The sequence below is a fragment of the Bos mutus genome, chromosome 6 (genome assembly GCF_027580195.1).
Source record: "Bos mutus isolate GX-2022 chromosome 6, NWIPB_WYAK_1.1, whole genome shotgun sequence".
NCBI lineage: Eukaryota > Metazoa > Chordata > Mammalia > Artiodactyla > Bovidae > Bos > Bos mutus.
Genome location: NC_091622.1, coordinates 89,371,456 through 89,393,734, shown reverse-complemented (window position 1 = coordinate 89,393,734; position 22,279 = coordinate 89,371,456). Strand labels below are relative to the sequence as shown.

The window sequence follows — 22,279 nt, the reverse complement described above, 5'->3', positions numbered from 1 at the left end:
CCTCACGATCTAGTCACATCACATTCGAGATTAGGTTTCAACAAAACAGTCTGTAGCAATCCTCAACCTGTTTGTTTTCTTGTATACCTTATACCGGTGGTTGGTACCGCAATCCAGCCAGTAACTCTAGTCACAAACTGTGGAGTCATCCTAGACTCCTTTTACCCCACCTCCTACTCTAGCTTATTAGTCACCAAGTCTTTTTTGTTTATATTTCACTTTGTGAATGTCTCTCATGTTAATTTCTTCTTCTCCATACGGTTGTGTTGCCACCACCGTCATTTAGGTGTGTCTGAATCACCTGTACTGGTATTAAAGGAACCTTTTCAAAGTGAAAAAACAGACGATCACAATGGTTCTCACTTAAAACTTTTCAATGACCCCATTTTAACTACACGAAAGTGAAAGTGTTAGTTGCTTAGCCACATCCAACTCTTTGTGACTTCTTGGACTGTAGCCCTCCAGGCTCCTCTGTCCATGGGATTTTCCAGGCAAGAATCCTGGAATGGGTTGCCATTTCCTTCTCCAGGGGATCTTCCTGACCCAGGGATGGAATCTGGGTCTCCCGCATTGCAGGCAGATTTTTTTTTACTGTCTGAGCCACCAGGGAAGCAGATCCAAAGTAATTAACATGGCTCTTGGCCATTTGTGCGGAGAAGGTGATGGCACTCCACTCCAGTACTCTTGCCTGGAAAATCCCATGGATGGAGGAGCCTGGTAGGCTGCAGTCGGACACGACTGAGCGACTTCACTTTCACTTTTCACTTTCATGCATTGGAGAAGGAAATGGCAACCCACTCCAGTGTTCTTGCCTGGAGAATCCCAGGGACTGGGGAGCCTGGTGGGCTGCTGTCTATGCGGTCGCGCAGAGTCGGACATGACTGAAGTGACTTAGCAGCAGCAGCAGCCATTTGTGACCCACGGGCCCCCCAATCTTTTCTTCCATCACAATCCCCACCAGCCCTCCAAAGAACTGGACAAGTTGTATTATTCATGCCATGCCTTTTTATAAGTTGTCTCTTTCATTTAGAATGCCCTGGTTAGTTACAATTTTAGTTGTCTTTTTCTTAAAAATTAATTTTGTTTTTAATAAAGTAATACACATACACAGATTTTTAAAAATCAAATAGTGCTAAAAGGATCATAATATTGAATAGCAGATCTTTGTTCCTGCCTTCCTGGCTCTTCACCTTGCTAGAATCAACCACTTTTGACTCTTTAAGGTGCTGCGTCTGTATTTACCTCTGTATTGCTAAACCATTTGTTTGTAATACTATTTCATGAGTTGTCAAGTTTAGACTTGTTGAGTTTCTCTTCTCATTCCAGTATAGTGACTATAAGGGTAATACTCAAAACACTTTGATGATGAGCACTGCATAGATGAGCACTGCATAGATAATGATTAATCACAACTAGTTACTCTACATGGTCTATGTTGGCTAATTAATGGTCTTAATTTTATGACACATTTGATAGCCCAGTTGGTAAAGAATGTACCTGCAATGCAGGAGACCACAGTTCGATTCCTGGGTCAGGAAGATCTGCTGGAGAAGGGATAGGCTACCTACTCCAGTATTCTTGGGCTTCCCTTGTGGTTCGGCTGATAATGAATCTGCCTGCAATGCAGAAGACCTGGGTTCAATCCCTGGGTCCCCTGGAGAAGGGAAAGACTACCCACTCTAGTATTCTGGCCTGGAGAATTCCATGGACTGTATAGTCCATGGGGTTGCAAAGAGTCAGACATGACTGAGTGACTTTCACTTTCATCAGTATTTATATTATCATTACCACATAAATATTGTCAACTGCTGAAACAATATGATATAATCACGTTATCTTGATAACTCAGTATTTGTTTTCTAGAAGTTATTGATGTTTTAAAAAAGCATTTAGTACCTATTAAAAAGTCACTGTAATTCCCGCCTTCTCTGTGAAGTTTTTGCTGCTATGCAAGTTGATTCTCCACCCTGTGTTAGTCCCATGCTACCTGTTCTGCTTATCACATTATATCTTATGGATTTGTGTATCGATCTTCCTTATAAGAATATGAGTTCCTTGAAGGTAGTGATGATATTTGTTATCTTTGAACATTCAGTGTCTTGCATCAGTGCCAAACCCAAAATGTTTAATAAATATCTGTTGAATTATGGATGAAACAGGAGCGTCCTTTCTCTTTGAAGCAGCCTTCAATATTGAGTAGATGCTTTTGTGAGCACTTCTCTAATTTCTGAGTCTCTCCATATGGATCACACACTCAGATTCCTGTCAGGGTCTAGGAAGTTAAAATAAATGAACTCAGCAAGCCTGATGGAGTCTGTGGCATTTAAAGAGGTCATGTGCTACTAGGTTCCAGCTAGTTGTTGCTATGAAGGTGTTTCAGACTTCCACTTTTTAAGTAGAAGCAGAAAAATCCAGGCTTGATATAAACCATCATGATTCAGTTTTAAAAAACTATGCAGACCAAGTAAATTGTTCTTTAAAATCAAGCTTGATTTGGTTCATGACCACCAGCTAATGAAGATTATTGCATGGGAGTAGGAGGAGCTATGTACCTCATCACAGACCCTTGAACTTGGTGTCTAATTGGCCCGAGAATGTCTAACCCAAGGGGTCCTCCCGGGGGCTCTCCCTAGTGGAATTTCTTTGCCAGCTGATGCCAGCATGTGGAGTGAGCCTTAGCAGAAGACACCCTGGGCACAGCCTGCCAGAGTGTTCGGAGGCCCAGGCAGGATTTCCATGGAATCAGAACTTCCTCTGTCATGTGGGAATAAAGAATGTTGTGTTAAATTATAAACTGATAAGGGAAGGAGCTCAAGAAGATTAAAAGTTGTACACTATCTGTCAAGCCGTGTGTGTATCTTTTCTTATGTTAATTTACATTTTACAATAGTCTTAAGATGAAGATATTGCCATCCTTAGTTTGCAGATGTTAAATCTCTATGAGATTTAATGTTTTTTTTTTTTCAGTTTCCATCATCAGAACAGATTAACCGAAGAATTAATGCCTCTGATTGTGCCCATGAAGAAAGCCCATATGTGGGGTTTTAAAAATGCTTTAAACCTGTTTTATAATAAAAAAGGATAAAATTTTCCACTGGACATTGACATTGGGACCTTTGAACTTAATGTTTGTTTTGTATGTTCATAGATTAATCTAAGATCACTCTTCTATCAACATTTATTGAATATCCCTTGTGTTCTGTGTTAAATAACAGGATTTCAGAGCTGGGAAATATATAGCTCCTGTACTTGAGAAGTCTTAAATGACTGTTTCTGGTTTGTTCTAAGTGTGAAAGGAGGAGCCAGGTAACAGGGTTAAAGGCAGAAAAATATATAGAAATTTGGTATCCAAATTGTGCCAAATTGTGTTTTTTTTTTTTTTTTTTTTATGTCTTTTACTTAATGAAAGTGACTATGATTGCCTCCCACCAAGTTCTTCACTGTCTCTGAATCTGCACATGGCAATTGATACAGACACAGAGGGAAAAGACACAATTTTCTGAATGTAGCACCCTTACCTCTCCCAGCAAAAAAGCCAAGCCCTTCAGGATGGGGAGGCTTTAAGCAAACCCACAACACATCTAATGTCTCCTAAGACTTCAACAGAATGAGAGTAGAAAGTTCCTTTGGGCTTCATTTTTCTCTCTCCTCATGTACTATAAATATAACTAAACCACTCTATCAATTCAATTTCTTCTTTTTTGATTTTTGCACAAAACCTAATTCTTTTTTTTTTTTCTTTTTTTTTTTTTATTTTTTATTTCCCAAATCTTCCCACCCTCTCCCACAGAGTCCATAAGACTGTTCTATACATCAGTGTCTCTTTTGCTGTCTCGTACACAGGGTTATCGTTACCATCTTTCTAAATTCCATATACATGCGTTAGTATACTGTATTTATGTTTTTCCTTCTGGCTTACTTCACTCTGTATAATAGGCTCCAGTTTCATCCACCTCATTAGAACTGATTCAAATGTATTCTTTTTAATGGCTGAGTAATACTCCATTGTGTATATGTACCACAGCTTTCTTATCCATTCATCTGCTGATGGACATCTAGGTTGCTTCCATGTCCTGGCTATTATAAACAGTGCTGCGATGAACATTGGGGTACACGTGTCTCTTTCCCTTCTGGTTTCCTCAGTGTGTATGCCCAGCAGTGGGATTGCTGGATCATAAGGCAGTTCTATTTCCAGTTTTTTAAGGAATCTCCACACTGTTCTCCATAGTGGCTGTACTAATTTGCATTCCCACCAACAGTGTAAGAGGGTTCCCTTTTCTCCACACCCTCTCCAGCATTTATTATTTGTAGACTTTTGGATCGCAGCCATTCTGACTGGTGTGAAATGGTACCTCATAGTGGTTTTGATTTGCATTTCTCTGATAAAGAGTGATGTTGAGCATCTTTTCAAGTGTTTGTTAGCCATCTGTATGTCTTCTTTGGAGAAATGTCTATTTAGATCTTTGGCCCATTTTTTTGATTGGGTCATTTATTTTTCTGGAGTTGAGCTGTAGGAGTTGCTTGTATATTTTTGAGATTAGTTGTTTGTCGGTTGCTTCATTTGCTATTATTTTCTCCCATTCTGAAGGCTGTCTTTTCACCTTGCTAATAGTTTCCTTTGATGTGCAGAAGCTTTTAAGTTTAATTAGTTTGCAGATGACATGATCCTCTACATAGAAAACCCTAAAGACTCCACCAGAAAATTACTAGAACTAATCAATGATTATAGTAAAGTTGCAGGATATAAAATCAACACACAGAAATCCCTTGCATTCCTATACACTAATAATGAGAAAACAGAAAGAGAAATTAAGGAAACAATTCCATTCACCATTGCAACGAAGAGAATAAAATACTTAGGAATATATCTACCTAAAGAAACTAAAGACCTATATATAGAAAAACTATAAAACACTGGTGAAAGAAATCAAAGAGGACACTAATAGATGGAGAAATATACCATGTTCATGGATTGGAAGAATCAATATAGTGAAAATGAGTATACTACCCAAAGCAATTTATAGATTCAATGCAATCCCTATCAAGCTACCAACAGTATTCTTCACAGAGCTAGAACAAATAATTTCACAATTTGTATGGAAATACAAAAAACCTCGAATAGCCAAAGCGATCTTGAGAAAGAAAAATGGAACTGGAGGAATCAACCTACCTGACTTCAGGCTCTACTACAAAGCCACAGTTATCAAGACAGTATGGTACTGGCACAAAGACAGAAATATAGATCAATGGAACAAAATAGAAAGCCCAGAGATAAATCCACGCACATATGGACACCTTATCTTTGACAAAGGAGGCAAGAATATACAGTGGATTAAAGACAATCTCTTTAACAAGTGGTGCTGGGAAATCTGGTCAACCACTTGTAAAAGAATGAAACTAGAACACTTTCTAACACCATATACAAAAATAAACTCAAAATGGATTAAAGATCTCAACATAAGACCAGAAACTATAAAACTCCTAGAGGAGAACATAGGCAAAACACTCTCTGACATACATCACAGCAGGATCCTCTATGACCCACCTCCCAGAATATTGGAAATAAAAGCAAAAATAAACAAATGGGACCTAATTAAACTTAAAAGCTTCTGCACATCAAAGGAAACTATTAGCAAGGTGTTTTTTTTTTTTTAAATTTGAGCTGCTCCTTTTTTCTTGTTTCAACAAACAGAATAGTCAAGTAGAAAAATTAGAAAGTGCAAATTAGGATAATTAACAAAAAGTTCTTCTAACCATGTGGGCAACTCTATCTACTTACTTACCCATCTTTTTTTTAAACTATTTATCTATATGGATATTTTTATATTTATCACAAACACATGCAGAAAAAAACACTCAGATCTCACTAATTACTAGTCTATAACTTGCTTCTCTTACTGAGGGATATTTTTAAATGTTTGAAAATAAATTTTTATGACTGAAGAGCATTATATTACCCAGAAGTATTTCCTGTATCTTTAATCAGCTCTCTATTGTTAGATATTTAGGCCAATTTCTAATTTTTTTATAAGCCATGTCACATGTAGAAATTTTGTAGTGAAATCTTTTTATGTATTTTAATTTATTTCCTTGGGAAAACTTGCTAGAAATGAGATTACTGGATTTAAGCACTTGGACAATTTTTAAGCTTTTAGCTAAAAGTCCTGATAAATTGTCCTGCGGAAGAGTAGTAATAATTTACCTATTATCAATGGATATGAGTTTCTTTTTTTCTTCACTGTTTTCAATGCTAGGTACCACCTCTTTAAAAAAAAATTTTTTTTTCCCCCCAATTCAATAGAGAGAGAAAAAACTCTCTGTTTTGAAAAAACTGTTTTTGAAACTCTTCCCGCCTTTGAACTTTCTAGATTCTATTGTTATCTGGTACAATACTATCACTGTGTTTTGATTACTTGGTTGGCTGATTACCTGCCTTAGCAGCTTTGGAGGAGTTTGAGGGTAGAGCATTTCCTGTCCACAGGTGTGTTTTGGGGGTGCTTGTGGATGTTTGTTGAGCTTAATTGTACTTGAAGGACATGTGCAGCTTAGAACCTTGTCAACACAACCAGTGGGCAAGTTACTCTGTTCTTGCAAGTTACTCTGTTCCTACTAGTTACATAATAATGAGTAATTTAACAGTACTGATTAAGCGTTAACACTGCATTAAGTGCCTTGCATACTTTGCTGGTTGGAGCCTCACGACAGCACTCTGAAGAAGGGATAATAATTATCTCCATCTTGCCAATGAGGAAACCGAGAGGTTATGAAATTTGCCCATGGTACATGGCTGTAAAGTGGCAAAAACAGATTATGAACTCAGGATCATCCAGCTCCCAAGCAGTTTTATCATTCCTCCTCTGCCCTCTCCTCTCCAGCTTCTTATTATAGATATTTTAAAGTATATGTAAAAGTAGAGACAACAGCAGAGTGAACCTTGACATGCATACCACCCAGCTTCAACAATGAGCAATATATGGACCGTCTTGTTTCATCTATGCCTTTCCCTCACTGCTGCACACCTGTCTTCCCTTTCTGGATTATTTTAAAGCAAATCAGAGATACATTAATTTCCTTAATAAGTATTTAAATACATATCTCTAAGAGATATAATTCTGTTTTTAAAATCTAAACCACAATATCATTATCACACTTGCTGCTGCTGCTGTCGCTTCAGTTGTGTCTGACTCTGTGCGACCCCATAGACGGCAGCCCACCAAGCTCCTCCATCCCTGGGATTCTCCAGACAAGAATACTGGAGTGGGTTGCCATTTCCTACTCCAATGCATGCATGCATGCAAAGTCGCTTCAGTCGTGTCCGACTCTATGAGACCGTATGGCTAGCAACCCACCAGAATCCTCTGTACACAGGATTCTCTAGGTAAGAATACCGGAGTGGGTTGCCATTTCCTTCTCCTATCACACTTGACACTCTAACAATTTCTTAAGATTGTCAGATTCCCCTGATTATATTTACTGTGATTTTTACTGTTGGTTTGTTTGAATCAGAATCCCTGCAAGGACTACCCTTTGTATTCTAAACTTTCCTAACCTCAGCACCATGTTCCTTTCCTCCCCCTGCTTTTCCATGAGGCCTGTCCTTCTCAGAGACAGAGTTACTAAGCTGGAGGAACTTCAAATTTTAAAACAGTTCCTATGAATTGAATATCTAGTTTGCATCTCCCCAGAAGGAAGCACACTGGGTAGTTAAAACTTGAGAAGCACTGGGCGTGTGAAGACCAGTGGAGAAAATACATTGCCACATGGGTTCATTATCCCTCTTCCCTGAAGCTCACCAGTGTATATATATCCATCAGGTGGCTGAGAACTCCCTTTGTGCTTCTGCTCATAGGATAAGTCTCCATCACAGCTATGGCTAAGTCTTCTCACTTATAGGGCCAGGTCTCATCAGATATAAGTGATGTGTGTGTGTTGTTTGTTCAGTCGTGTCTGACTCTTTGCAACTCCACGGACTGTAGCCCTCCAGGCTCCTCTGTCTATGGGATTTCCCAGGCAAGAATACTGGAGTGGGTTGCCATTCCTTTCTCCAGAGGATCTTCCCAAACCCAGGGATCGAACCCAGGTCTCCCACATTGTGGGCAGATTCTTTAATGTCTGAGCCACCAAGGAAGCCCAGAAAGTGATACTGGTTTGAAAATTCTGTCTTGAGCCTTGAGCTTGAAAAATGAGACATGCTGGCCTGGGTGCCCCTTCCATGCTGCAAGAAAATAACTTGGAAATGGGAGCCACAGGCTTGTTATTTTCATAAATGGTTGAGACTTTGATAGAATCTTTTGTCTTGAGCACGTTTTCAAGGTTTCATGTTTATTTTGGTTCTGTTTTGAACTTGAAGGTCTAGTGATCCTCCACTGTGTTCTGGCAGATGGGAATTCAACCAGAAGTCCTGAAGATGATGGCCTTCTTTGTGGAGATCACGCAGAAAACTGCCCAGGTAATGCATAACTACTGATGTCTTTGTATTTCATCAGTTTTGTATTCAATCTCAGAAAGCTGACTTCTCTAAATTTTAAGTTGATAATACAGTAATCATAAAACCAGATAGTTTTTTGAGCACTTGCTAATGTACCAGGCACTGGGCTTTACATACAGTAATGCATTCACTCCTTGCAAGAACTCTATGAGCTAGTAACATTTTTTACTTTATTTCAAGGTGAAGCTAGAAAGAATATGTAATTGCCAAAGGTCACACTGCTGGTATACTGCAAATCTGGGATTCACACTCAGGTCTTTCTCATTCCATCATAGATGTGACTTCCAGCCTCTAGCATCATGTGATCTTAGACTAGATTCATAGAAAGTTGGCACATTCTATTCAAATTCAAAATTTTATTTTCTATTTTATAACTTAAAAGAAGGGAAGAAGGCATCAATTTTTAAAACATATTTTACCTTACAGATGCTTGAATTAGTATTCTCAAAGTTATTAGTCTGAGGCAGGGGTCAACTTTAGTAGAGTCAGATAGTAAAAACTGAGATTTTGTGGGGTTTGTGGTCTTTTTTGGAACTACTCTGCTCTGCCATTGAAAGCAGCCATAGACAGTATGCAAATGAATGGCTTTGGATGTCTTCCAATAAGACTTTTTTTTTTTAGAGAAAGAAGCTGTGAACAAGATTTGGTTTTTGGGTCACAGCTGACTGACTTCTGGTCTAAGGTCTGTCTGTCATTTATACACTGTATGGTCTGATCTTCTACAGAGGCTGTTTCTTGTTTCAAAACAAAACACAATACAACATAGGCCAGTTCTGAAAGTAGGGCAGAGTGGAGAAGAACCTCTGGAAACTTCTCTGAGCTGCAGTATGGTGACCTGGTGCAAGTGCTCCTTTCCTAGTGTCCTGGGGATGTTGAAACTGAGCCAGGAGCACGCTGAGCAAGTCGTCCTGATGTGAGTCATCAGTTCTAGCCCGACTTTCCTCTTTCCTCCCTCCCCTTAGTGGGTGGCCTGGAGAGTGCCCATGGGCTGTGGAGTCCATGCTGTCTTAGATCCTGACGGTGTGAGTCTTGTCACCTGTGCAGTGAGAAGGACAAAGCCTACTTTATATGTGTGTTTTCCTTCAGTCTGGTTTTGAATGTCTTAAATGACACTTTCACATTTCCTTTGGGAGATTATTCTGTAATCTCATGATTGACAGGGTTAAAAACTATTACTTATCATTCTCCTAAATGTAGTTTTAAATTTTGTTATTGTCATGAGAACTTTTAACAACATTTTAAGTGCATGATACAATATTACTGGGGCTTCCCAGACCCCACCTGCCAATGCGGGAGACTAAGAGGCCTCGGTTTGATCCCTGAGTTGGGGAGATCCCTGGAGGAGGGCATGGGAACCCACTCCAGTATTCTTGCCTAGGAAATCCTATGGACAGAGAAACCTAGAAGGCTACAGTCCATAGTGTTGTAAAGAGTCAAAGACAACTGAAGTAACTTAGCATATATTATTAAGTATAGCATGTGATGTTGGATAGCAGATCTCTAGTAATTATTTATCTTACAGAACTGAAGCTTTATAGCCCTTGAACAACAAACAAGGCCTCTCCCCGCAACCTGTGGCAACCACCATTCTACTCTGTTTCTGTGCATTTGGCTATTTAGATACTCATATAAGTTGAATCATGTATTACTTGTCCTTTGGTGACTGGTTTATTTCTTTTAGCATAATGCCCTCCAGGTTCATCCATGTTGCTGCATATTGCAAAATTTTCTTCTTTTTCAAGATTGATTAGTATTCCATTGTCTGTATATACTGTATTTCCTTTATCAATTCATCTCTTGATAAATATTTTGGTTGTTTCCACATCTTGGCTATTGTGAATAATGCTACAATTAACATGGGAATGCAGCTTCTTTTTTGAGATCCTGATTTTTGGATAAATATCCAGGAGTGGTATTGTTGGATCATATGGCTGTTCCACTTAAAATTTTTGAATAAACTCCTTGCTATTTTCTATAGAGGCTGTAGATTGCACTTTCAGTCTATAAATTGTTTCCTAGTTTGTTTAAGGTCACAGGTAAGCAGAGTAGCCTGACATGAACTTGGAAAGACTGGCTCTAGAATGTGTATTGTTAATTCCCATGGTAATATTCTAGAATCACTTTAGAAGACTGGAATGTTCAATACATGAGAAAAATTCTGAAAAAAACAATTCCTTGAAAGTGCAAATGACAGTAGTTTCTTGAAAGAGAAATTAATGTAAAACAGGAGCAGATTGTCTCTGTTGAGTAACTGTGTGACCTTGAGCACATTGCTCAAGCTTTCAAAGACTTAATTTGGAACCTGTAAAATAAAGAAGTGACTTTCAGTGGTCCCCAACCTTTTTGGCACTAGGGATTGATTTCATGGAAGACAATTTTTCCACAGACTGGGGATGGGGGTGTTGTTTGGGGATGATTCAATTGCATTACTTGTATTGTGCACTTTGAAAGTGAAAAAGTGAAAGTGTTAGTCAGTCATGTCTGACTCTTGTGACCCCATGGACTGTAGCCTGCCAGAGTTCTCTGTCCTTGAAATTCTCCAGGCAAGAATACTGGAGTGGGTTGCCATTCCCTTTTCCAGGGGATCTTCCCGACCCAGGGGCGGAACTCAGGTCTCCAGCATTGTAGGCAGATTCTTTACTGTCTGAGCCACCAGGGAAGCCCATCGTGCGCTTTATTTCTATTCAAATGCTGCTGATCTGACAGAAAGTACCGGTCTACACCCTGGAGGTTGGGGACCCCTGAATTAAATGATTTTTAAGGGTCCTTCTTGTTTCTAAATGATTTCAGGATTTTACTTGCCAACAGCCCCAGTCTTTAAGCATTCCATTTTTAGTCCGTCATTTTCTATCTTGAATGAAACATTTATTCAGTTTGTCAGTACTTATGAGCTACCTACTATACAGGAGGCCCTGTTCCAAGTGCCAAGGATGCAGCAATGAACAAAACAGTCAAAGATGAGGTCACAAAGGTAATAGGAAAAAAGAGGTAGATGCCATTTACTGAGATGAGGAAGGACAAGATTTGAGGAGGGTGGAAATCCTAGGTTCCATTTTGGAAGTGTTAAGTTGAAATGCCAGTGAGACATATGTTAATGAGGCAGTTAGCATGGGAGGAAGAGATCTGGGATGGAAACAAATTTGGGCATTGTTATCATTAAGCTGTTTGAAGCCAGGAAACACCCAGAGAGGAAGAGGAGCAAGGAGAAAAGCTGAGTAAGTGTTGCACCTCAATGCATTGCAAAATTTAGGAGCTGAGGGAGTTGAAGTCAAACCAGCCAGGGAGAATGAGCAAAGGAGGCATCACATGCACTCTTGAAAAACAAAAAGAAATGCAATTTTTTCCCTGTCCATTCTTATTTATCTCCTAGCCAAGAATAATTTTAAATATATGAAATACACGCAAATCTCAACACTGAATTCTTTCTTCTTCCTTTAAAAGGGCTAGAATGAAAAGAGCAGCTATAAGTGAATGTCCAGTCCTGTAAGCTCACAGATGGTTGACACAGTCCTTCTGGGTAAAAGACTTGCTGATGAGGCCTGATTGGCCCTCTGTATAAACATATCCTAGAAGCTCAGGAGGGTAACAAATACATCTGTGAGATTTATTTTTCTTTTCCTGGAGAAATAGACCAATTCACATTTTGACAAAAAATGGCATTGAATGTAAGACAAATGGGAATCCTCAATTACAATAAATTTTCTGATGTTGCACTTTTTCAAGAGCATCCTGAATTTACATTCCCCTGTCCCACGGAGATAGTTGGCAAGGTAAGAAGAAAAATTAACTTAAAAAATATAAAACCTTCTTCCTCCCTTCTTGGTTTAAGAAGGTTGTAAAATGAAGTCCCTACTGGGAAGAGGTCTAAAATATTAAAGTCTCAGGCTGTACTTCATAGTCTAGGAGGAAATTTTCTCCAGATTCTGCTGTGACCATTTGAACTCTTCGGTGCACTGGTTGTTTTCCACTCTTTTTAGGTCAGATATCTGTGTGTGAAGGTCAATTTATAAGGATTTTTTTCCCTTCCTCTCTCTCTTTGTTAACATTTTTAGGACTTCTATCTCAAAATTTATAAAGTTGAGAAGTTTAAAGTGTTAGTTGTTCAGTCATGTTCGACTCTTTGCGACCCCATGGACTGTGGCTTGCTAGGGTTCTCTGTCCATGGAATTCTTCAGGCAAGAATACAGGAGTAGGTAGCCATTCTCTCCTCCAGGATATCTTCCTGACACAGCGATCGAATCTGGGTCCCTGCATTGCAGGCAGATTCTTTACCATCTGAGCCACCAGGGAAGCCTGAATTTAGTTCCCCTCTTTTAAATCTCTTACATAGAGATTTAACTATGTATTTAACTAAAGATTTAGAGATACAAGAGGTTATAAATACTGTAATGAGATTTACCAAAAAAGCATTATCCCAGTAATTGATTTCAGAAGAGTTGCTGATATTGATACCATTTGCAAAATCATTAAATAGATTTTTCATGAGCATTATCAGAATAGGTAAGAGACGATTTTATGAAAATAAGCCTAATGTATTAATTGTGAAGAGTTTTAATCACAAAGGCATGGCAAAGCCTGCTTGGCTGGAGAATAAGAATCAAGTACAGAAAGGCTAGGGCTTCCCAGGCGGAGCTAGTAGAAAAGAACCTGCTTGCCAATGCAGGAGACGTAAGAGACACGGGTTCGATCCCTGGGTTTGGAAGATCCCCTGGAGAAGGGCATGGCAATCCATTTCAGTATTCTTGCCTGAAGAATTCCGTGGACAGAGGATCCTGGGGGGCTACAGTCCATAGCGTCACAAGGAGTTAGACACGACTGAAGCAACTTAGCACATACACACAGAAAGACTAAAGAACCACACTGTTTGGTCAAAGCATCCATCAAAATGAGGAAAATTCTATATTTAAACTAGGTTATCTGGGTGTCTGCTGTATTTCTCCACTTTAGTTTGGCTCAAGAGAACCCATCACATCTCATCTAATGATTCTAATGACCCCCAAAATGTGACCACTTCTTATCTGCCTGCCCATACTATCAAAGAAAGATATTCTTACTTCTGATCCCTTCTACTAACTCTTGGAATCAAATTTTGACATCATTGACCTCCAGTAGCCCTGGTGGTTTCTCATTTAATTGGCTGTAGAATCTTTGGAATATAGTGTCTCATGAAGAGTTTGTGATATGTTACCTGCAGTGCCCATCCACTTAAAAGATTGTGCTGTGATCTGGTACATGCAATTTTTCCATGTAGTTTTGCGGAACAAACTCATTCCCAGAGAAATGATTTGGTTTGGGGAGTGTGAGTTGGAAAAGAGCAAGTAGGAGGGAAAAAGAGTAATTAAGTTCCACCACCCCTAGTATTTGGAATAGGAAATGGCACCCCACTCCAGTATTCTTGCCTGGGAAATCCCATGGACAGAGGAACCTGGCAGGCTACAGTCCATGGAGTTGAAAAAGAATCAGACACAACTTGGTGACTAAATAACAGCAAACAAACCTCAATATCAGAGGAATCTTCATGGCTGTTACAATTTTAAGACCATGCCATTCACTTGTCAACAGAGAAACACAATACGTAGGACTAATCATTCTTTTGTCATAAGATTAACTTTTCCTTTTTCTTGATAAATATCTCTGGAATGGAAGGATAGACTTTACCGTCCCCTTCCCTATGTCATCAGGTCTCATGATAGGCAGAAAATGTTGGATTTCATAGCTGTTCAGTTTTCAGATAATGTGACCTTGATGAATATTAGATGAAAGCAACTGGAATTTTAGGTGCATTTCAAAGGAGGAAATGCTGATAAGCCTTCTCATTTCCATGCAAGAGAGAGAGGGAGAGGCTCCCATTTAGCTTTTTTTGGGGGGGAGTGTGGAGTGGGAAGGGCAATATGTGTGATTAATTTTTCTTCCAGGTTTTAAAGTTCCATAGAGAAATCACAGGACATTTTCTGCTTGGTGACATGGAAGTGTTTTCAAATCCAAATAATGCTGGGAATATTTAAGGGCATGCTTATTTGGCAAAGGAGGGAACTCTGTGAGCAATCAAAACAGGACCTGGCAACCCTTTCCCTGGCATGGATTTGTGTTGCTTGGATGAACCGAGGCTGATCAAATCACTGCATCCAGCAGCTGCTGGTTAAGGCGCTCTCTGGTATCTTGCTCTATGTGGTGTTTATTAAAAAGGCTGGCTATGTTTAGCAGGGCATGGCAGCCAGAGGAATTAGTGAAGTTCAGGATACAGAGCCATATAGCTTATATTTAAAGTCAGGTGTGCTTTACAAAGTAGAAAAGACCTTTCTGGAGCCCAGCAGATCCGTCAGGAAGTCTCACTGCTTCTTTATTGGAGTGCAGTTGATTTACAGTGCTGTATTAGTTTTAGTTGTACAGCAAAGTGATGAATTTATACATATTCTTTTTCAGATTCATTTCCCATATAGGTTATTATGCAGTATTGAGTAGAGTTCCCTGAGCTATACAGTAGGTCCCTGTTCTTACCTGATTATTGTATTAATCATGTTTTAAATTCTCTGTATTTTATGATGGAAATGGTACTGATGATTCTCTATTCTTTTATTCATCTCCTTGCCCTCCATTCCCCTGCCCCAGGTCTGTGTCATGTATGTCTGCGTGGCTCAGATGTGACTTAGTTTCCTCCTTTCCCCCTTGGCATCTTCTTACTTTAATCCATTCTGTGCTTTATTGTCTAATACATTGGTAAAATGCTTCACAGTTTAGCTTTCACACATACCATTTAATTTAACCCATAAGAACCTTCTTCAACTCTCTCCCACCTCATTCAAGGGTAAAACTTCAGCCTGCTGACATTTGAGGTCTCTGACTTCCATTCACAGCCATCCTTGGCTGCTCTCCTTCAGATCTCTTCCATGTCCATTAAATCTGCCTCCCTCCTCCTGCATAAGGCTGGCATATTCCTGAAGACTGAATTGTCTCTCTTGAAATTCTCCACAACTCTGTTGCTTGCTCACCATCTCCTAAAAGTGTTTCTCAGGTGGGTCAATGGTAAAGAATCTGCCTGCCAATGCAGAAGATGCAAGAGACTCTGGCTCGATCCCTGGGTCAGGAAGAGGCCCTTGAGGAGGAAATGGCAACCCACTCCAGTATTCTTGCCTGGAGAATCCCATCAGCAGAGGAGCCTGGCTGTAGCCCATGGGTCACAAAAAGTCTGACATGACTGAGCACTCATGCTTGCATCTCTTAAAAAAACTCTGCATTTTCCAGAATTTTTTAAAAAATTAGATAAGCCCTCTTTGTACTGCTGCAAGACTTCTCTTAGAATTGTCAAGATTTTCAAGATTCTAGAATCAACTCATTTACTAAGGACTTTATTGTCTCATGCACTTTGCTAGGAATTTGCATACGAAGTGAAGTGAAAGTTGCTCAGTCATGTCTGACTCTTTGCGACCCCATGATCTGTAGCCCACAAGCCTCCTCTGTCCATGGAATTCTCCAGGCAAGAATACTGGAGTGGGTTGTCATTTCCTTCTCCAGGGGATCTTCCCGACCCAGGGGTTGAACCTGGGTCTCCTGCATTGCAGGCAGCTTCTTTACCAATAGTGCCACCTGGGAAGTTAAGAATTTCCACATGCATTTTTTCACTTGAGCCTCTCAACAGCCCTTTAAGGTAGATGTTAGCATCTTCAGTTTCCAGATGATGGAACTGAGGCTCAGACAGCCAAATTAGCTTGCCTGGACCCATATGGCTCATGTAAGGCAGAGCTGAAAATGAAACGCTGATTTCCTTCCTCCTAAGCCAGTGTTTTTTCCACTGTTTCCAGTGGACCACACTGTTTACGTGGTTACTATGGTTGTTTTTACTGGTTTGTTGCTTATTATTGAATTAAATTTGTTCTATCATGCCAATGTCGCTAGTTAGATAGGGTATCTCTTATTTCTTTGATGTTTTCTCATGCTTACTACAGGCCTCTGGAAAGAGGAGATACTCAATGAATGGAAGTTGATTTTCATTCGGTCAATCCATTTGCCAAAATACACAGATCTTTGCCTTTGAGACATTTTGCAGTTATTTATGGGAGAAATTTCAACCAGAGTCCCATTGACTGGCAGGCATGGGAGCAAATGTCTGGCACGTACGAGCAGTCAGCAGGACTGGTAATCAAGTCACCGACCAAAACCAGGTCAGCCAGTTCCAACGTCTCCCACCCTCTGAAACTCTGTGACCTGGCATCCCAGGAATTTCCTCTGTACCGATCATCCAGAGTTCTTTGTGAGTGTCCTTTGTGGTGACCCTGGGCAGCTATATATTTACTCACTTCATAATATTAATTAAAAGTTCAGTGGTCATTGCTCTCTCTAAAAGGATTGTTTAATGTCATTGGAGTGCCAGGTGCCATGCCAAACCTAGTGTGAAATGCCCTTCTGTGGTGACCACCGTGGGCTTTCTGATTTCACAGGTGTCTGAGTCCTGCAAGCTGTTGGTCATACCATGACAATGGAAAGTCCGACCCTGGGTCAGCTGGCTAGTTAGCTGTTTTCTCTGGGTGTGGGTAGGCGTTTATTGTGAATCAACCCATGAAACAACTAGTTAGCATTTTTTTTTTTTTTTTTACTGTTTCTCTTGACAGCCCTTATTTATTGAAACTTTTTACAGGTAAACGATGGAGAAATTGCTCCATATTATCCCCCCTATTCCCCTAATTGAAAAATTAGGCAATTAAGATTCTAAAAGGTAAGAAAAAAGTCAGTATAGGGAATGAAATCCTGGATATGAAGCTTCCAGTCTTCCTCGTTCAGAGCAGGAAAAGCCCCCCAGGGGTCCAATGAGTGGGATAATCTCGATTCAGAGAAGCAGGACTTGTGGGTGCCTCAGGCAGGGAGCAGATGACTGCTACCTGCCCAACAGAGTGGAGCAGTCAAACGCAAGGACTGCCTGGGTCTGAGTCCCAGCCCTGCCACATACGAGCTGCGGGATGTGGGAAAGTAACTTAGCCTCGATGTGTTGTGCTTTCCTGTTGTTCAGTCACTCAGTCGTGTCCGACTCTACGACTCTGCGGACTGCAGCATGCCAGGCCTCGCTGTCCTTCACCATCTCCTGGAGTTTGGTCAAACTCATGTCCATCGAGTCCATCCAACCCTCTTGTCCTCTGTGGTCCCCTTCTCCTCCTGCCTTCAGTCTTTCCCAGTGTTGTGCCGTGCTCATCCATAGACAGGAGTTAGAATGGTGCTTCCCTCACAAGGCTGTTATGAGTATTAAATGAGCTAATACAGCCCTCCCTCCCAATCTGTGGGTTCCTGTTAGCATCTTTAGATTCAGGCAACCAAAGATCCAACCAGGCAATACCAAAGGCTGACTGTAAACACCATGATATAAGGGTCCTCAGCATCTGTGGATTTTGGTATCAGCTGGGGTCCTGAAATCAGTCTCCTCAGATACCGAGGGATGACTCTATATAGAGCATATTGACCAGCATCTGGCACTTAGTAAGTGCTGTGTTTAAGTTTAAAAAAAGGAAAAGAAGAAAGCAAAAACAAACAAACAAAAAACCCTCCTCTCTTTTCAATGCCATCAGCCCCACACCTCTGACAATCTTCCCAATCTTCCTCTTTTATCACAATTATATTTACCCTTTAAACAGCGCTGACTTTTCTCAGAGGTCGTTTAAACAGGAATCTTAGTTAAAATCTGAAACGTTTCCATCACATTCCCCAATAGCCAGTCTCTAGGGCCAGTTTCTGGTCCCCAAAGTCTGACATATCCCAGTGTGGAGAGAAGGAGCGATGAGAAATGGGAGTATATTCTACAGAAACACTGGCGACACTGGTAGGAATATAATTCTATTACATTTACAAACATGCATTTAAAGTGAGTTGATTTACTGAGTCATTTCTCCTTCTTCAGCTACCACCACACAACCAAAGCGAAGAGGTCACTTCTCTCGGTGCCCCAAGCAGTACAAGCATTACTGCATTAAAGGGAGATGTCGCTTCGTGGTGGCCGAGCAGACGCCCTCCTGCGTGTAAGTGGAGCATGGAGCCTACAAGCCAAGGGGTGCAGACTGGTGCTGGCTTGGGGTGGGGGGGCGGTGACAGGAGTGGAAAGTCTGAGCTCACCCAGCCATCTGTCGGGTTACAGTTTTCCCTGGTCCTACCCACCCCAACCCCCCAACTTGTTTAGGGGCAGTGACTTACGGAGAAACTGACGCACACTTTCTTGCTGAAATCTGAGCATGCGAGAGTCCAGATCGCCTTCGGAGGGGGGGGCCCGTGTTCCTCCGCTGTCTTGAGCAAGCAAAACTGTTTCTGTCTAGTGTTAAGGATGCTTTTCAGCTCAAATAAACTCTGGTGTGGTTCAAACTCGAACACATTCTTCTGGCATTTGTTAGTTGGTTCATTGTGAATGTAAATATGAAGGAAATTTCTGCCAAATTCAAAGCTACTTTTGCAGGTGTCAATTAAGTGCATGGAAATCAGTCCTATTTTTAGAGATTCATAAAGCCTGTTTAGTGCAGCAGGGAACTGGGAGGAGAGTTCTCGTTCCAACTCTTGGTAGATTGAGTCCAAGTTTAATTTTACTCAGGAACAAACAAATTTTTTGCATATCTTAAATATTTATTTTCTGCTAAAGATGTCTTGCTGAAGTGCTGAGACCTTACCTCATAGAGGAACAAGGTGATTTTTTTAAAATATAATTTTAACCTAAAGTTCATAGAATATTTATGTTCTTCTGTGTAGTCGCCCCAGTATTCTTCTCCCCACCCCCACCTCCCCACAAGTATCTCAGGACAGTGATTCCAAGCCCTGATATAGTGGAAAATTGAAGAGCTGAGGACTTCTTCAAAGTTAGATTATAATTTAATTTAATTAAAAATATATAAATAGGTAATACTTAGAGGGGAATAAGAAAAAAGCCTACTGTAAGGAAATAAGGAAAATGTGCTTAAATTTTTGGGAAAGATAGAGCTGATTTTTTAAAATTTCATTTAATTGCTTACTGGCTTGGGAGAATATAATGAATTTTTAAAAGATTAATGCTTCTTAGCTCAGTACATTTCTCTTACTGGTCCCTATGTCTGTACATGTATTGTTCTTTAATATCGCTGCCTTCTAGAATGAAAACCACAGCTGTAATCTACCTGCCTGGTCTTCCCAGGTGGCTCAGTGGTATAGAATCTACCTGCACTGCAAGTGACTAGGGTTCAGTCCCTGGATTGGGAAGATTCCTTAGAGGAGGAAATGGCAACCCATTCCAGTATTCTTGCCTGGAAAATTCCATGGACAGAGGAGCCTGGCAGCCTATGGGTTACAAAGAGTTGGACATGGCTTAGCAACTAAACAACAACAAAATTACCCAGCCTGTCTCCTTCAGTCAGAGGTTAAAACCCATTTCCTCCAGAGCTCCTCTGATGCTGCCTTAACTTTCTTTTTCAGTTGTTTTATTTTGTTTTTCTTTTATTAGGATTATGTTGAATTTACAAACTAATTCAGGGAGAGCTGACATCTCTATATGTAAAGGAAGTCATGGTCATACTTTGAACCATAAATGTCTCTTCTTACTTGTTTCCAGAATAATCATAGCTTCTCAGCAGATCTGCTCTCTAGACTCCTAATATCATCTTGAGTCACTCCTCTCACTGACCTTTTTGGTTATATATATGTGTGTGTGTGTATATATATATATATATATATATATATATTCACTGAAGTATAGTTGAATGGCTTGACTTTCCAGCCATATCTCTCACCACATTCTCAAATGTCCTTATGAGATCCTACATTCGTTTGCAGGGTTTATTAGACAAGCTATTCTCATAGTCTGGAAAGTTTATTCTTATTGAAGCTTTAAGATACAGCTCAAACAGCAGCTCGTCCTGGATCCCTGCACTGACTTGAGTTGGATGTCTGTCCTTAGTGATCTAGTCACATTTCAATGAAAAGCTCTTTCCCCCTGGAGTATCACTGTTGGTTTCTCTGACCCTCCCTTCTGTGACTGTGAGCTCCTAGAAGGCAGGGATGATGGCTTATTCGTTCTCATATTCCAGTGCCAAGCACAGTGCCTAGAATTTACTAGGTGCTCAAGAAATGTCTGATGAATAAATGAACAAGTCCCTCTGTCACAGTTCATATAGTGCTGTGCCTGCGTGCATGCTAAGTCCCTTCAGTTGTGTCCCACTCTGTGAGACCCTATAGATTGCAGTCTGCCAGGCTCTTCTGTCCATGGGATTCTCCCAGCAAGAATACTGAGTTGGGTTGCCATTTCCTCTTCCAGGGGATCTTCCAGACCCAGGGATCGAAATGGTGTCTCTTACGTCTCCTGCATTGGCAGACGGATTCTTTACCACTGAGGGCTTCCCTGGTGGCTCAGACAATAAAGAGGTAAAGAATTTGCCTGCAAAGCAAGAGATCTGGGTTTGATCTAGTGCTGTGCTGAATGTCAAATCCAAGGCTTTAATCTGAACCAGGAACACCTTCTTAGTGGTGATCCGGTATAAGACCAAGGAGGGCAGTGGGCTGATGGAGGAAGAACATTGGAGTCTTTGGAGTAAAATACACCTAAGATTTTGTTTCAACCAACTATGAGCAGTGTTAACAATGAGTTGGTTACCTTTCCTGGGTGTTTAATTATCTCTAAAAGAAGATAATAATATCCTTCTTTCATGTGTTGAAAATTAAGCAAAATAATACATCAAGCAAAAATATTTATTGTGGTACCCAGCACAGAGTAAATGTTCCATAAATGTACTATTGAATTGAATGGGAACTATTCAACTAGGTCTCACCTTTTAGGTGATTTTTTGTAGCACAGATTCAGGCAAAACCGTCTTGCCATGGGCGATTATGCCATCTTGGGAAACCAGAAATTTCTCCTTTTGCTTGGGATCATAGGAGTTTGTGGACTCCTGTCTTTATGGCAACCCACTCCAGTATTCTTGCCTGGAGAATCCCAGGGATGGAGGAGCCTGGTGGGCTGCTGTCTATGGGGTCGCACAGAGTTGGACACGACTGAAGTGACTTAGCAGTAGCAGCAGCAGCAGTCTTTATATAAAAAACCAAAGTGTGTGTTTCAAATAACTCAATCCCTTCTTAATCTTCTCAGTATTTTTTGGGGGGTGGGGAACGGGGATGATTTGTTTCCAGATACATAGCTTTTATTTTAGATGGCACAGCTCACTTGTTACTGTTTAGTCATTAAGTCATGTCCGATTCTTTGCCACCCCATGGACTGTAGCCAGCCAGGCTCCTCTGTCCATGGGATTTCCTAGATAAGAATACTGGAGTGGATTGCCATTTCCTTCTCCAGGGGACCTTCCCAACCCTGGGACTGAACCCTCGAATCCAAGTCTCTTGCAGGAGACAGGCGAATTCTGTATCCCTGAGCCATCCTGGAAACCCAATGGCTCATCCGGTAAAGAATCTGCCTGCCAGGAAGGAGCCTCAGGAGATGAGGGTTTATTCCCTGGGCAGGGACAACTTGTGGTTGTCAACTTGGGAGCCAGACTTCCTGCATTTGAATCCTAGCCCCCACTCACCTCCTTTATATCTCAGTTTCTCCATCTTCCAAAAGGGGTCAATAATACTACTTCAAAGGTTGTTATAAGGATCAGTTAGTTAATACTTACAAAGTTCTTAAATAGTGCCTACTGATTATTTCAAAACAGAGATCCCAGAGTCTTCAAAGGACATCAGATCAGATCAGATCAGTCGCTCAGTCGTGTCTGACTCTTTTCGACCCCATGAATCCCAGCACGCCAGGCCTCCCTGTCCATCATCAACTCCCGGAGTTCACTGAGACTCATGTCCATCGAATCAGTG

The 22,279-nt window shown here is 40.7% G+C and overlaps 1 protein-coding gene across 2 annotated transcripts in view; it reads left to right on the top strand.

Annotated features, from left to right (window-relative positions):
- The window catches only part of BTC (betacellulin), a 52,230-nt gene that overhangs the window by 17,800 nt on the left and 12,151 nt on the right, over positions 1-22,279 (top strand). The window contains exons 2-3 of one of the 2 annotated variants that reach the window (XM_070372517.1): positions 8,381-8,449; positions 18,369-18,486. In XM_070372517.1, coding sequence (XP_070228618.1) covers positions 8,381-8,449; positions 18,369-18,486 — 187 coding nt within the window. Of the gene's footprint in view, positions 1-8,350; positions 8,450-18,368; positions 18,487-22,279 lie in introns of both variants that reach the window. The other variant, XM_005891257.2, reaches the window with a different exon arrangement.